This window comes from Pyxicephalus adspersus, chromosome 1 (genome assembly GCF_032062135.1).
Source record: "Pyxicephalus adspersus chromosome 1, UCB_Pads_2.0, whole genome shotgun sequence".
Lineage (NCBI taxonomy): Eukaryota > Metazoa > Chordata > Amphibia > Anura > Pyxicephalidae > Pyxicephalus > Pyxicephalus adspersus.
Genome location: NC_092858.1, coordinates 116881367 through 116895577, shown reverse-complemented (window position 1 = coordinate 116895577; position 14211 = coordinate 116881367). Strand labels below are relative to the sequence as shown.

General features: G+C 43.4%; 1 protein-coding gene across 1 annotated transcript in view; it reads right to left on the bottom strand.

Moving 5' to 3' along the window:
- The window catches only part of MFSD4A (major facilitator superfamily domain containing 4A), a 34596-nt gene extending 26606 nt beyond the window's left edge, over positions 1-7990 (bottom strand). The window contains exon 1 of the mRNA XM_072425068.1: positions 7381-7990. Within this exon, the coding sequence (XP_072281169.1) occupies positions 7381-7610 (230 nt within the window). The 5' untranslated portion in view covers positions 7611-7990. The remainder of the gene's footprint in view (positions 1-7380) is intronic.
- Positions 7991-14211: the final 6221 nt, after the last annotated feature.

Sequence of the window (14211 nt, the reverse complement as noted above, 5' to 3'; positions counted from 1 at the left end):
TGGAAGGAGGGCTGATATCAAACATGCCATCACAGAGGTTGGCATGCTTATGATCACAGAAGGGTAGAGCATTGAATTGTAATAGATAGACAACCTGAAAGCTGTCAATTACAGAACCTATTACTGACAATTCCTAAAAAGAGACATGGTGGAGCACAGATATGGGGAAAGTTTAGGATCACCTTGTATAAATATTTAAATTACATGTGTAGTGAACTTGATATAAAGCTATTTAATTTAGGATCATGACAAAGAACAATGGACTACTCTTTGCACCTAAAGGAAAATAAGTTTAACCTCCGCTCAGGGAAAGGCTTCTGCATTGTAAGGACGGTGAAACTGTGGAATAGACCCTCTTAGTAAATAGTTCTAGCGAGCTCTTTTAGCAGGTGATCTCCCTTTTGCAATAACACAAACTTACCTGCTTTTTGGCAATCTTTTCTGTAAGGCACACTGGGCTGTGTATGCTCAGGTTAGCGTATGTTTCTGACATACATAGCTGCCAGGAACAGATCAACTCCCATGCTCATGTTTGGAAGTTAAATTATCCTGGCCAGTCAAGATGGGTGAAGACCTCTATCTGGAAAAGTACTGTTTAAATATGCCCAAAGTGGAGCAACGAAAGGTGATTGTATTAAAAAAAATGCAAACAGGTAGCCAGTACCCTGCAATAAAGAACCTGCCTGCTTGTATTTTTAATTTTTTTTTTTTAAGGTTTGTTTTCCAATTTAAATCTCTTGCCCGACACAGAAGATCCCACAACTTTTTTGTTCAAAAAATCTTTTCTTTTGTGAATTTTGGGAAGCTCTTTCTAATAATAAACAGGATTTATATAGCGCCAACATATTACGCAGCGCTGTACATTAAATATAATAGTCATCCATATATATTACTCCCTGTTCACTATTGCAGTGATATTATTCTACAGGTGTAGGCAAACAAGAAATAGATCCCCTCCATCTAGTATGTGACAGGGAGTGCTAATGAAGTCACAGACCAAAAGTAAGGCATTTTTTCTGCTGTGCTGCTATGTAACACTCATATGGAGTATTCTGTAGCAGGATAGGAAAACCAAAAGCTTATCAATTCAGAATCCTGGCCTTTGTACTGAACTACAGCTGTCATAGACAACCAGTGGGTACCAGTACTGAACCTCCCAAACAACTTGAACTTAGCATACAGCCTGTAATTAGGTTAGACTTTTCTGAAGGTAATGTTAATTTGTACACAGCCATTTCACAATTCCTAGAGAAGTATGACATAAGAGAAGGAGTAATAATGAGCTTACACCAGCCTCTATGCTTTTGTTGTTCTATTATCATGAGAATCAGCATAGGTCACTTCAAAGAAAATCGGAATTCTAAAGTGCTGAAGTACCAATGCTTTATGACGTTCTAATTTGTATCTGTAGTAGCAGGTGTACATGAATTTACATGAAAATGCAGAAATAAATAAAGAATGAAATGCAGAAGAAAAAAAAGAAAATCCCACTAAACGAACACTTCAAATACTTAAGTTTATGGTAACTTGTTTCTTCTGAAACTGTTTCAGCCTTTGCAAGCATCCCCCGGTCTGGTTGTAGGAAAATTTCTAAATTTTCCACCGCCTCCATCCTTTGGTGTGGTTCCTTCTACTGACTGTTAGGTCAATACAGGATGTGTGTCTCGGTGAGAGGAACCACAGCCCTTTTCCTTGGGCCTGGGACCCAGCTGAGTATTAAATTTGAGGATCTGTCTGTACAAAATCTGCCCCATTCACAAGGCAAATTGTAACTATATAACTGAGCTTTTGACATGGGACCAGCACTGGGAGCCGTAGGCAGCATTTTCTCCAGAAAAAAATGTATTTGAACCCTATAATCAATATTTGTCTTTCACAGCAATAAAATAGACAGTCATAGATTGGGACAATTACCTATTGTAAAAAAAAATATAATGTCAGTAAAAAAATATTTTTTGAATTTTTCAGGAGAGACAAAGATATATGCAGCTGAATTGAATGCAAATCTGTTTTTCCTTTTCTCTCCTCTCATATCTTTCTTATCCTAGAGGCCACCAACCGTACACTGCAAAAATAATGAAGATGGGGCCACGCTACACTGTTACAGTGAAGTCACTATTTGCATATATTATTTCCATATATATTTTTTTTATATTTGGCTGCCAATATACCATGACTTACGGGTCATTATTATTTATATTTTTACAACTCTGATTGCATAGTACATTACCAACAGACAGATAGTAATCAATTTCTGTACAAAAGCATCCAGTTTTTTAGCCAAGAAGCTCCTACTTTACTAAATAAAATTCTTTAGCTTTTAGCACCACACTAATCTATGTGTTTTTGTGGTGAAAGTCCCAAATGATTTACAGTAGTTGATTTACTCCTTTGTCCTGACACTTCCTTCTTTGCCCTTCCTCTGCCTGCTGCCTACGTCACTTGATCTCGCAATGAGCAGGCGCGAGATTGGGTAATGTAGATGGAAGAAAAAGAGTGCAATCTCAATGCGCATGCTCACGCTATACGCATGCGCACACAATCGGCTTTTACTCCTCCTCCAGCTCCTTCTGCACATGCCCGATCTCAGAGCAGGCAGAAGCCTTCTGGGATCCATGACGCATGTATACCGGGAGGCTCTGTGCTCCCATTCTGTATTTATTGCTGAGGAACTTTACTCTTTTTTTTTAAAAAGGGGTTTCAAAACACCTTTCCCAAAAAAAAGAAGGTATTTTTTGAGTATTACTTTGAGTGGCAGCAATTGTTTCTTTTTTTGGATTTAGTGCAGGCATGAATTGGAAATATTTAGCTGCCCTGCAAAGGTGACGTTTAGTCTTTTTGATGAATCTGTAAAGAGAAGAGGACTTCCAGGTGAACCTACTCCTCATTTGTGCAGAGCTATATATGTCCTAATACTGGTAACTTTTTTTGAGTTAGGGGCCACACTTTTCAGAAGTTTATGACATGGTAGTGTGGATTTAACATGTATTTGCAAATGTAAGCCACGCAGTTTTAATCCTGTGTAGTTAAAAAAGTCTAATTAGAATTGTTGCTGGCTGGACTAAGCTGGAGTCTTTTGTATTCATTTTAAGCAATCAGGTTTATTCAAGTCTTCACCAGATCCTGGTAGATGTAATTGAAAAAGCTCTCAAACTTACAACATAGGCTCACAATTATTTTTAGCCTAGCAATTTGTTAAAACGTTACCAGTCTGTTACTGGTACATGAAGAAAAAACGTATCCATTCCATAAGGGATGAATATTTATCTTAATAGGCATGCGGGCTTTAGCTTGGAACTTGGTTTTATCAGACTTCCACACTTCTAAAACCTTTTCTTAAGAATACGTCTTCATTTCCAAAGATCTGAAAAATTGCTGAAATAATTAAATGGGACTAGCTTCCAATGGACTCACAAGAGGTATTTCAATTTAGGTAGTCTGCCCACCTTTATTCATAGAAACATCAACAGAAAATAAACAAAATCCAGGGTTTTCCCCCATAAATGTTAGTCTTCTCTCTCTCGGTTGGTCTTTTGGTTGGACTATAGCATTCTAGGTTTGCCTGGGGTTGCATATCTTGGATCCTGTTAGTCAGATGCACCTGAAGTTGTAGATTTCTGCCAGGTTTGTGCAGGTTGCCCCTACCAACAACATTCTTAATAAGCTGCTTAGGCAAAACAAAACCCCAGCCCCTTCACCTGAGCCACCTGGCCTCTAGCTGCAACTCCCTGCTGATTCAAAGACAGGTACCTTTTTATCAATGGCCAGGTAAACCAGAGCCATTCTCATTTTGTGGCCTGGAAAAAGGGAGGAGTGCCTGGCCCATCCATTGCGTTCAGGACACTCCAGGCCTGGATCCCAAATAAAAAGCCTCAAATCTGCAGGGACACCATTACTAACAGCCTTATACAGGCCACATTAAGGTTACACATTTAAATTTAGAACCTGCTAATGACCAGCCAACTTTTTCCAATGTCCTAATATAAAAAACCTTGCACTTACCTGCTAGGGTTGCCCTTAACAGGTCCTACAAAGCTCATATCCAAGCTCACCACACACATCTTGGTAGTGGCCCGTACCCTAATCTCCACTAAGTGAAGTCTGTCTCCCCTCCATCCTTAGAAGAACTATACGCCCGCATTCAGGATGTCCGAATGATGGAATACCTTACTGCCCTGCTCAGGAACACTGTCACAAAATTCAAACAGGTCTGGGAGCCATGGGATGACTATTATGCTCAATTACAGATGTGATGGTCTTATTTTGCTCCCCTCCTTTTGTTATATAGCAAATTGCCTCAGAATCCCCTTTTCCCTTTTCCTCCCTCCCCATTTTTGATGTTATGTCCTGTATACAGGAATTTACTGGTTTGTCATGTTTATTACTGGAAACCACATTGCATTATTTGCACTCCACTACTGCTATTTTTTCTTGTAGCTTTTATGTATGTATATGTGTATATGTATATATACTTGTTCCTACTTTATGCCTTATGGTTTTTGTAATATGTTGCTAATGCTCCTGTATGATATGTTCTTGTCCATGTTCTTTTTGTTTTGTTTCTTTTGTTGTATTTGTAAAAAATTTTTTCAATAAAATCTCAGTTTCATGAAAAAAAAAAAAAAAACCTTGGTTTTCGTGAGTCAGATTCTCTATTTTTTTTTTTTTTTTTTTTGCATTTACAATTTTTTATGTGCACTTTCATATTTGATACTTTTTTTGTGTTTCCATCATTCGTTAATAGGCCCTATAATGCATGCTGATGCAAAGAAAACAGGACAGTTGTAAAATTGACCATTTAAAATAATAACTAACTCGTGTTCCTGCATTGAGATATTTGGGTTCACATACAGGCAGTAAGAGGTTTGAATAGGCCTTAAAAGCAACAACCTAACTTTATGTGAAGACAGTGACCAGCTTCTGGGCTGCAGCCCCCTACTCCAATATCTGATGTCTGGAATGGAGAAGGAAAGCGGTATGAAAGTACCACAGGTGGATCATACAAGTCAGCAAAAGCCACTGCAGAAGCTTAACACCATTGACTGACTGATGGGGTAACTTTTTGCAGTGACAAATACCAGCAGCATTCCTGTTCTTTTAAAGCAAATCATGAAGCCAATCATAAAGCTCTGAAACTTTCAAAATACAAGTGACTGTGTCATAATTTCTGATCACCTGAATATTAAAACTAATGGCAATATATAAAAAAAAAAGTCATAATTTTATGATTGTGCATTTGGCTGAACTTACACGTAGATAAGTTACAAATGTGGGCTTACAAAATAACTAAAAATAAAGTGCGTTAACAGGTCTCCTCAACCTGTAAGTCTCTGGACACTTGCCTAAATTGCCTTGTGGATAATCCAGCTCTGTCAGTTACACAGATGCTAGGAACAATTAGAGTATATATTATGTGCAATGTATGCAATACTACAGTCTAAAGCATACATATTAACTTTCTTCTTTTTACTATTTAGATCCTTCGATTTAAATCCTTTGTACTAGATTATAATGTGAAGCAATGGGCATTTGGAAGAATATGTCTTCTGCATGTTATTGGAGTCACAGATAGTTTATCTGTACCGTATTTGTAAGTTGAAATAGTAAATGGTGTGTGGTGTTGGACCTTTTCTTTTGCACAGGCCACCAAGTTCCTAAGCTCTCCCTGCATGCCACTTTTGTAGAATCAATTGCTAATAGAGTTATATAGAATATTTTGCCATATATACAAATGATCAATTTTTGATGACAGCAGGCAGTAGGTGCAGAAGAGTGTAGGAGTTATTTTATAAGGTAGTATGTACTGGAGAGAAGTGTGATTGGTATGATGGTGGGCAGGTAGTCATGGGCAAAATTCAAAGCCAATTTTGATGAATGCGAATTTGGCAAATTAGGTTTGCTAAAAAATTCTGTCAATCTCAAGGGGTAAAAGTAAGGTTTGTAGAGTTGTGACAGGAGGGATATGTCAAAGGGGAGAAAACAAGAGAGGCAAATGTGTTGGGAAGGTGAGGTAGCGAGAGAAGGGGGATGTGTTGGGGGAGGGTGGGGTGTCTGAATGTGTGTTGGGGAGTAAAGTGTGTGTCCCTACAGGAGTGCTGAAACAAGGTATGGATGTCTGTTGGGAAGGCGGTGAGGTCAGATGTCTTTTTAGGGGGTCATTTAAAAAGTCTGCAAAGGCACTAAGCTCCCTTAACCATTAGCTAAAGATCTCAAAATGTCTCTTTTGATTTATAGTCAGTAAGAGAGAAAAGTGAGGGAAATCTGGGACAAGCTATTCTTTCTGCTTCTTCTGTCTTTTTCTCTTTCTTTTCCAACAGTTCAGAACAAAGTGGGCTGAAGCCAAGAACCCTGTCCCTTTGCTCTTTTAGTGCTGCCCCAGCTCCATTCTTCCATTCTGAAGCTGTCAGTCTGCTCAGCCTATGTATATACAGTTAGTTGAAATGCACAGCAAACAAAGCTGACAGCTGCATAACAAATCATGAGAACTGCTAAGGAGGAAAAGCAAAGCAGCAGAGGGCATTGGAACAGGCTGGAGGGAAGATGAATTACCCAGAGGTAAGGTAAACTAGCTGGAGGGACAGTATAGTGCTGCTGTGTAGTAAGAACAACAATGTGATCTTTCATAAAAAGGGAATTTGCAGATGCTGTGTTGCATTGTGTCCCACTGATGTTTGCTGCTGGGGGAACCAGAAGTTCTAAGTTAACCTTACGTCTAAGGCGTATTTGGGAAAGTCAGTCAGCACACCAGTATATTTGTGGGATATGATGGGAAACCAGAGTGACTGGAGAAGAACAAATAAATTCTGGCCAAGATCTGTATCTGAGACCCTGGAGCTGAAAAGTGTCAGTGATAGTCATTGTGCCAACCTCTAACTCTATATTACTTGATTTCAATAAACTTTAGAAGAAAGAACGCATTCACTGTGTTAACACAAAATAAAATCAATTTGTTTTTTTTTTATAGGGTGGTTTATTCTTTATGTGTATGGGCAAAATTAGATTTACCAGTACCAAGCACATACCTACAAAATCCCACCTGAATAAATGTAAATTAAATACATAATTTGGCTATACTTCATACTATTTGTTAAATAAATTAGGTTTGTATCAAGAGATTGTACCTTGTGGCCATCTTGTTGATAAATAGCCATAACAACCAAAGTTATCTGTATCTGCCCACCATATTCTACACTAATCTTTACTCAAATGTATTTCTAAATAATGCACCCAATATGCTTTTTGTGTAGGATCTTCAACTTAAGCTGCAAATATTTTGTTTTCTAAAATGCTTTTTTTTCCTATTTTTATATAAACAGAAGATGACGTTCCATCAATTTTAAATGTGCAGCATAAATAGATGTGGAGCAATGTGATACTTACGACTTTTTAAAGGCTCCCCCCAAAGTGCTCCCCACCAGGAGACAGAACTGCTGAGCAAAGAAGACCCAGGTGATCTCCTGCAGGCTGCTATGTGTCAGGCATCTCAGGTCTAGCAAAGTTGGTCCCAAAAATGCAATGCATAATCCAAAGCTAATGAAGACACTCCAGTAGGTGATGGTAGTCCACAAGTGCTTCCTAAAGAGAGCAAGGAGGTTTACATCCAACCACATGTTACCTTTTCCCCAAACTGGGTAGGGGAACTGGTGAAGACACCAGACAGAAGTCACTCAACACCTGTGACTTGGCAGAGGAAAGTTCAGAGAGGGAGGAGAGCAGCTACTGAGATCCTCTATTGCTCCATGTTCTCTCCCACTAAGTAAATGTTCTCAGATGTTTCTGCCGCCTCTTGCACTATTCACACTATTTTTTTTGTACTTCCCATGTACTCTCTACATTTCGCTTTCTTGCTCCTTTTCTTAATGTATTCTTTCCTGCTGTTCCACTTCCCCGGCTTACATTGTCGGTGAATAATACTTCCACATTACATTATTCACTTGTGTCCTAATTTGGTTTTTCTTCCTTCTTTAGTTATATATACAGGAGGTGTGAGTAAGAAAAGAGGCCACCCCGAGACTGCCAGGGAAGGGGCATGGACTGGAGGGCACAAGGTACAGGATGTCTAAATCAAACATGCATTCCCCTCCCTTTAAACCTATTTAGACTTGTGTACTTGCTAAAACTGTTTCTAGAGGGCAGAGATTCCTGCAAACTTTTAATGTTAACGTTTAAACGTGCTGCTTAGAGCAATGAATTTCTGAACAGTAGTGCCTGTAAAGCACACATATAAGTAGATGTGTAATAAAATGGTCACAGTGAGCAATGCAAATATGTTGTATAGTAAATAAATAGTGTTATGTTGGCTGCACGTATGTGAACAAACGAGTCTGAGTGCTGGAAGAATGATTACAGCTCTATTATTTCGTCATAGGTGAATGATCCAGGAGCATTGGAGCGAATAGATGAAGAAGGTGGAACCTCTACTGAACTTTTTTTTTATTTTACTGTGACAGCGAAGACTGCAATAAAGGCAAAGATTTTTTAAAACAGGAAAAGAAAGAAAGCCACAGGGAGTAGGAAATACTACCAGATCAGCTAAGTAAGATTGTTCTCTCATATATATTTGTCTCTCCCATTGCATTTCTTTTTCTTTCTCTGACTGTTATTATCTATTTGTTGACTCTTCATTATGTTGTGTCTCCCTCTTTTGTTGTCTGTCCTATTCTGTATAGAGGTTTCTCTTATTATTTCTGTCTCTCTCGGTTTATGTATGTCTCCACCTTTCTTTTTCTCTTTTAATGTTTCTCTTTTCCTTTTCTGTGTCTCTATTCGGATTTCCCTATTTATTCATCTATTTGCCTATCTCTCTCTTTATTTTTGCTGTTTCTTTTTTTGTTTGCCAGCTCTTTATTTGTACTTTTCTCTTCGTTGTTTTTTTTTGTCTTTTGTCTGCCTCCCTTATTTTTTGGCTGCCTTTATCCCTTTTTATCTCCTTTTCAGGATTTGTTCTTTCTGGCTGTCTTTCCTTCTGTTTCACTGACTTTGACTGTCTTTACTTTGTTCTTCTTCCTGGCTGTCTCTTTTTCCAGAAAGGGACAATTACCTGAGTACAGAGTACATTTCAGAGTACAGAAAGGGACAGTATCAGCAGTATCACAGCAATACAATGCAGAGAGGGATCAGGCAAGAAACACGGGGCTACAAAGGTTCAGTCCTGAAATTTACAAGGCAGAAATATTATACAGCAAAATATCAGTGCAGAAAATTAGAGGGCAGATATATGGGGCTAGAAATGATCAGTTTATAAAGTAATAATGTCAGAGATATAATGCAACAAAAAATTTGCCCAGGGTCAAGTTGTAGCAACATAGTATAAAAAAGGTTAAATCATGACAAGGGTAGTGCGGATCCGGTGCCCTTGCTCCACTCCATCCCCCCCCCCCTCTATGTCCCCCCAACCATTAACCAAGTACTTTTTCCCCCCACCCCCTTTCTTAATTTCCCAACCAACCTCCTCCTACCCCTTCATACATAAGACACCACACTCCTTCATGGACTTAAAATTGGCTGGCAAGCAGCCGTTTATTTGTAAACAAACTAATTAACATACATTTGCATAAATAACCATAAATATATAACTTTAACTATAAATACATTAATTAACCATAAATAACATACATAACATTAATATTAATATTATCCTGAACAAAACATGAATAACTATAAATAACTATATAAATAACTATGTAAAAAACTCCAAATCTACACTTTAATGCCTTTTATTAACCCTCAACATTTAAATGTTAACCTCCTCTTTTAAACTTTGGCCTATCCTCCTTTACCAGGCTGCAGGTCTTGAAAGGTAAAGCCCGTCCAGTGCAATATTTGCAACCCACCATAACCACCGTTAAGGCCCCTAGGCCCACCTTGCCTCAGGGGCCCACCTCAACCTTCTTAAAGGGGCACTCCACCACCTGGGATGCCCCTTCACCACCGAATTACCACCGGGCACTTACCTTCCCCCCGACCCCAACCGCCACAGCGCACAAGGGTTACCACTCATCCTTGAGCGCCCCTCCACACTCGCAGGGCCCTCTGCACTCCATCATGCAGGCCCAAGAACCACAAATCCGTCCCTTTGGCATTCAGGTGCACACCATCCCCCCTCAAGTACCACCATGTCTCATCCTCCAGATCCCTGTGCCTCACAACCACTCCCCCATGCCTAGCCAAAAATCTACCCACCTCCTGGTTTACCTTAATCCTACCCCGATTAACTCCTTCTACAGACCTTGCACCCCGTCACGTAGTCCTAGCAATTATGTCAGACCACACAATCACCATCCCCGGAAACTCCACTTGTAAACGCAAGAGATCCAACCTAATGTCCCTGATCAGTTCCCTAATACCTCTTTTACCCAAATCATTACCCCCTGCATGAATTACCAACACATTGGGCGGTTTATCCAGCGTTACAAACTTCCTAACTTCCGGCACCACCCGACTCGTGGCTTCAGATCTAGGGACCCCCAGCTGCCTGCCGTTCTTCCTGACCTCTGCTCTCTTGGCACCCCACCACACATAAGAATGTCCAAGGATCCACACCAAACCAGGGTCCAAACCTGCAAATAAAAACATACCATGCCAACCCATATAAACATTGCAGTGATCTGTTATCCCCCCCCCCCCCCTTGAACCAAAAAACCCCTTAAACCAAGTGCGGCCTCACATATACTTTAAAACGCCTAGACTCCCACCGACCGATTTTCTTAATTACAGACTCCCCAACCCCCCATCTCGCCGCCTCAGTGGCCGGCCCAATGTGAAATGAATGTGAGGAATAATCCTTAGCCCGCACTCCTAATCTACCCAAACCTTGTCGGAAAACAGACACAAACTGAAAACGAGACAAAAACGTCCCATCCTCATGTACCAACAGGGGGCCAACTCCTTGAGGCCTAACCTTCAAAAATTCCACTACCGCCTGCACCGGGCAAACCCCTGAACCCTGTAAAGGAAAAAGATCCACTTGAAAGCCCCTACCCAATAGGTCTGTTTTCGACTTCCTGATCTTCAAACTTACCTTATCCGAATGTACCACCACATCTTCCACCAAAATCCCACCGGGCCGGTCTTTCGCCGGACTCACCAACTCCCCAACTCTCATAGCCCCAAAAAACGCCGTCACAAAGTCAGCCCTGAACAACTAGACTTCATACCCCCCAAAACACAACGCCCCCAAACCCCCCACCAAACCTTGTAACAAATCAAAAGTCAAAGGCCTCCTACTGTCCTGGACCTTCTTACCCCTCCGGTACCCCTTCAGCTCTTGTCTAACAATAAAGGCCTTAGTCACGTCCTCCCTGCCCCTGAACTTAAACCCAAATGCCAAACCCACCACCAATCTATTCACTACAGCCACAGACGCCCCTTCCGCAAACTTCTTTGCCAAAAGACACAAGACCCCATGAATCGGCTGCAGCCCCCCTCCCCAAACATTTCTCCCAGGCACTCCATTCCTCCCATACCGCTGCATACGCCTTCCAGGTTCGCTCACTCACCGACCTCCGAACTAACCCTCCGATAATCCCCTTGCAACATCCCACAGGTGAACCGGGCACTGATGACCACTTTTCTCCGCCTCCGGGGCTAACTCGCGAAACCTTTGCCACTGCAAACGAGACAAAGCATCAGCCACACTATTAGCTACCCCAGGTATATGCGTGCAAAAATAAATACATTATGGTCTATTTATTTAAATATGAAATGCCTTAACAACCTCACTGCAGGCCCCGAGGATACCGAAAAGCTGTCGATGGCCTGCACCACCACCAAGTTGTCACAACAGAAGCGAACCTTCTTATTGGCCATATCCTTCCCCCACAATTCCAATGACAAGACAATCGGAAACAGCTCCAGCAGTATCAAATTCTTCACCAAACCTTCCTCAACCCAAACCTGCGGCCAAACCCCTGCACACCATTTTCCTAAGCTCCAAACCCAACCCCACCAGCCGCATCCGTGAATAACTCTAAATCTACTGCATCAATTGGCCCCTCTAGCCACAAAGCCTTCCCATTAAATCGGTCTAAAAACAAATCCCATGCCAACAAATCAGCAAATTCAACCTAACGAAATGTCCCGGCGCCTTAACCCCTGCCGTAGCTGCCGCCAACCTTCTACAAAAAACCCTGCCCATGCGCACTACTCTACAAGCAAAATTCAGCTTCCCTAGCAAAGACTGAACTTCCTGCAACCTCATTTTTTGCCGCCCAATAGCCGCCCGCACCTCCAACTGAAGCGCTAACATTTTATCCTCAGGTAGCCTACTCTCCATCGCCACCGTATCCAATTCAATGCCTAAAGAGGTCAGAGCCGTCACGGGCCCTTCCGTTTTGTCATCCGCCAAGGGAACCCCAATCCCAATCACGCAATCTGGGTGCACCGGCAAAAGCCGAAAGGCGGCCTCAATATCCGCTTTCGCCAACAACGCCCCCAGCCCATACCTCCTCACCCATTTTATCGCCGCATCAAAAGACGTGTAAGCCACTGCACATGCCGCCGGATCAATGCCATCATTAACCGAACCCCCACGAGGGTTTTCCCTCCTGAATCCTGAATCCCATCCCATCCTGAATTTTCCAACCTCTTTTTTAGGGACCAAACCTAATGGACAAACAACCAACCCCTCTACCGGCGGGGAAGAAAAGGGGCCACTCATCCTGCCCAAACTCACCTCTTTGGCCAATTTGTCTTTTACCACCTCCGGAAATCACAGCACCGATGTCAAATTCCGTGGCTCCCTTGCCGTGCCCACCACTTCGCTGGGAATCTGGAAGCCCTCCTGAAACCCCTCTTCTTTTGGATTTGGATACTTATCTAAAAAGGGGAGCATCCTTCCTACCATCACCGGCGTCGCCCCCTTTTCCAACCCCTTCCCCGCCCCTCCCGGAGTCCTATTTAAAACACCTCGCCAAGCCGTGGTTACCCCCACATCCTGAGCATTCATGACAAAATCGACAACTCCCCCCGAATTTGCAACCCCCTTCATTGTATAACCAACACACACCTTTCTTCCTGTTCCCCGGCTGCCCCCCCCCCCCCCCCGCTTGGGCCCCACTATTTCCTGGAAAAAGCTGCTCCCCCCTTGCCGCCCTACGGCCATCAACCTCATCCACAAACCGATATCCTTATTACCCCCCCTCAGCGACGGTCTCACTACCTTCCGCTGACGTAACTGCTCGTCATAGCGCAGCCAACACACACCCCCCCCCATATTGTCTATACGCCTCCCGGACAGTATCCAAATAACAAAACAACGCCGCACATTGGTCCGGCTGTTTTTTGCTAATCACCCCCGCCAAAATGCTAAACGCCTGAAGCCAATTAAGAAATGTGCGGGGAATCCACCTGTGTCTCCTCTGCTCGTTCTCTTCCTTTTCATCTCCCGTACCCCCCAGCCTGCGTGCTTGCGCCCCCTGACCACCCGCGCTGTTTGCCCCACTTTTCCCCCCGACCTACCCCCTTCACCTCTGCCAACTTCTGTCCCCCGTTTACTGCCAACCCCCCCTCTCCTTCGCTTGCTGATGTCCCTGATCCTCCCCCCAACTTGCTTTTATTAAAAATGCCCCTTGTCTCACCCCCCTCCAGCCTGCGCACCACCTCCTTAAGACCTGCCAGTATTCCTTGCACCCCACCCCCACCAAACCCATCTCATCAAACCCCCTCCCCCACCCCCCCAGCAGCTTGCCCTCCCCGCCCCTCCCCTACTCCAAAATCACCTAACCCCCAACCCCCCAACGGACCCCCAATGGACCTACCTTGCCGCCCCGGGTCCAGGGGACCTACCTTGCCACCTCCGGGTCGCGCACCGCCTCCGGTACCTGGCCCGCTGCTTTGTCCTCACCCGAGGACACTTCTCCCTCCGAGCACGGGTCTTCCGGGATCGAAGCCGGGCCCACGTCACTTCCGGGGGATTCCGATGACGCGGCCCGGCTCCACCCCATGTCACTTCCTCGCAGAACGCGAGGCCCCGGCTTCAGGTGTGGCCTTAAACGGGGGCTGTGGCCCCTGGCGGCCACAACCCCCTTGCCACCTGTGCTTAACTGGGACCTCACACCGCCGGAGGTCCCAGTCCTCAGCGAGGCCTCCCCCACTGAGACCTCAGTGCTTTTAACAGGGGGCTGCGCTCCCTGCCAGCCACAGCACCCCTGCCCGAACTCTGCCTGTGAAGGGGATTCCTCCCTGACTTAGTGCTGCCCCGGGCCAATCTGC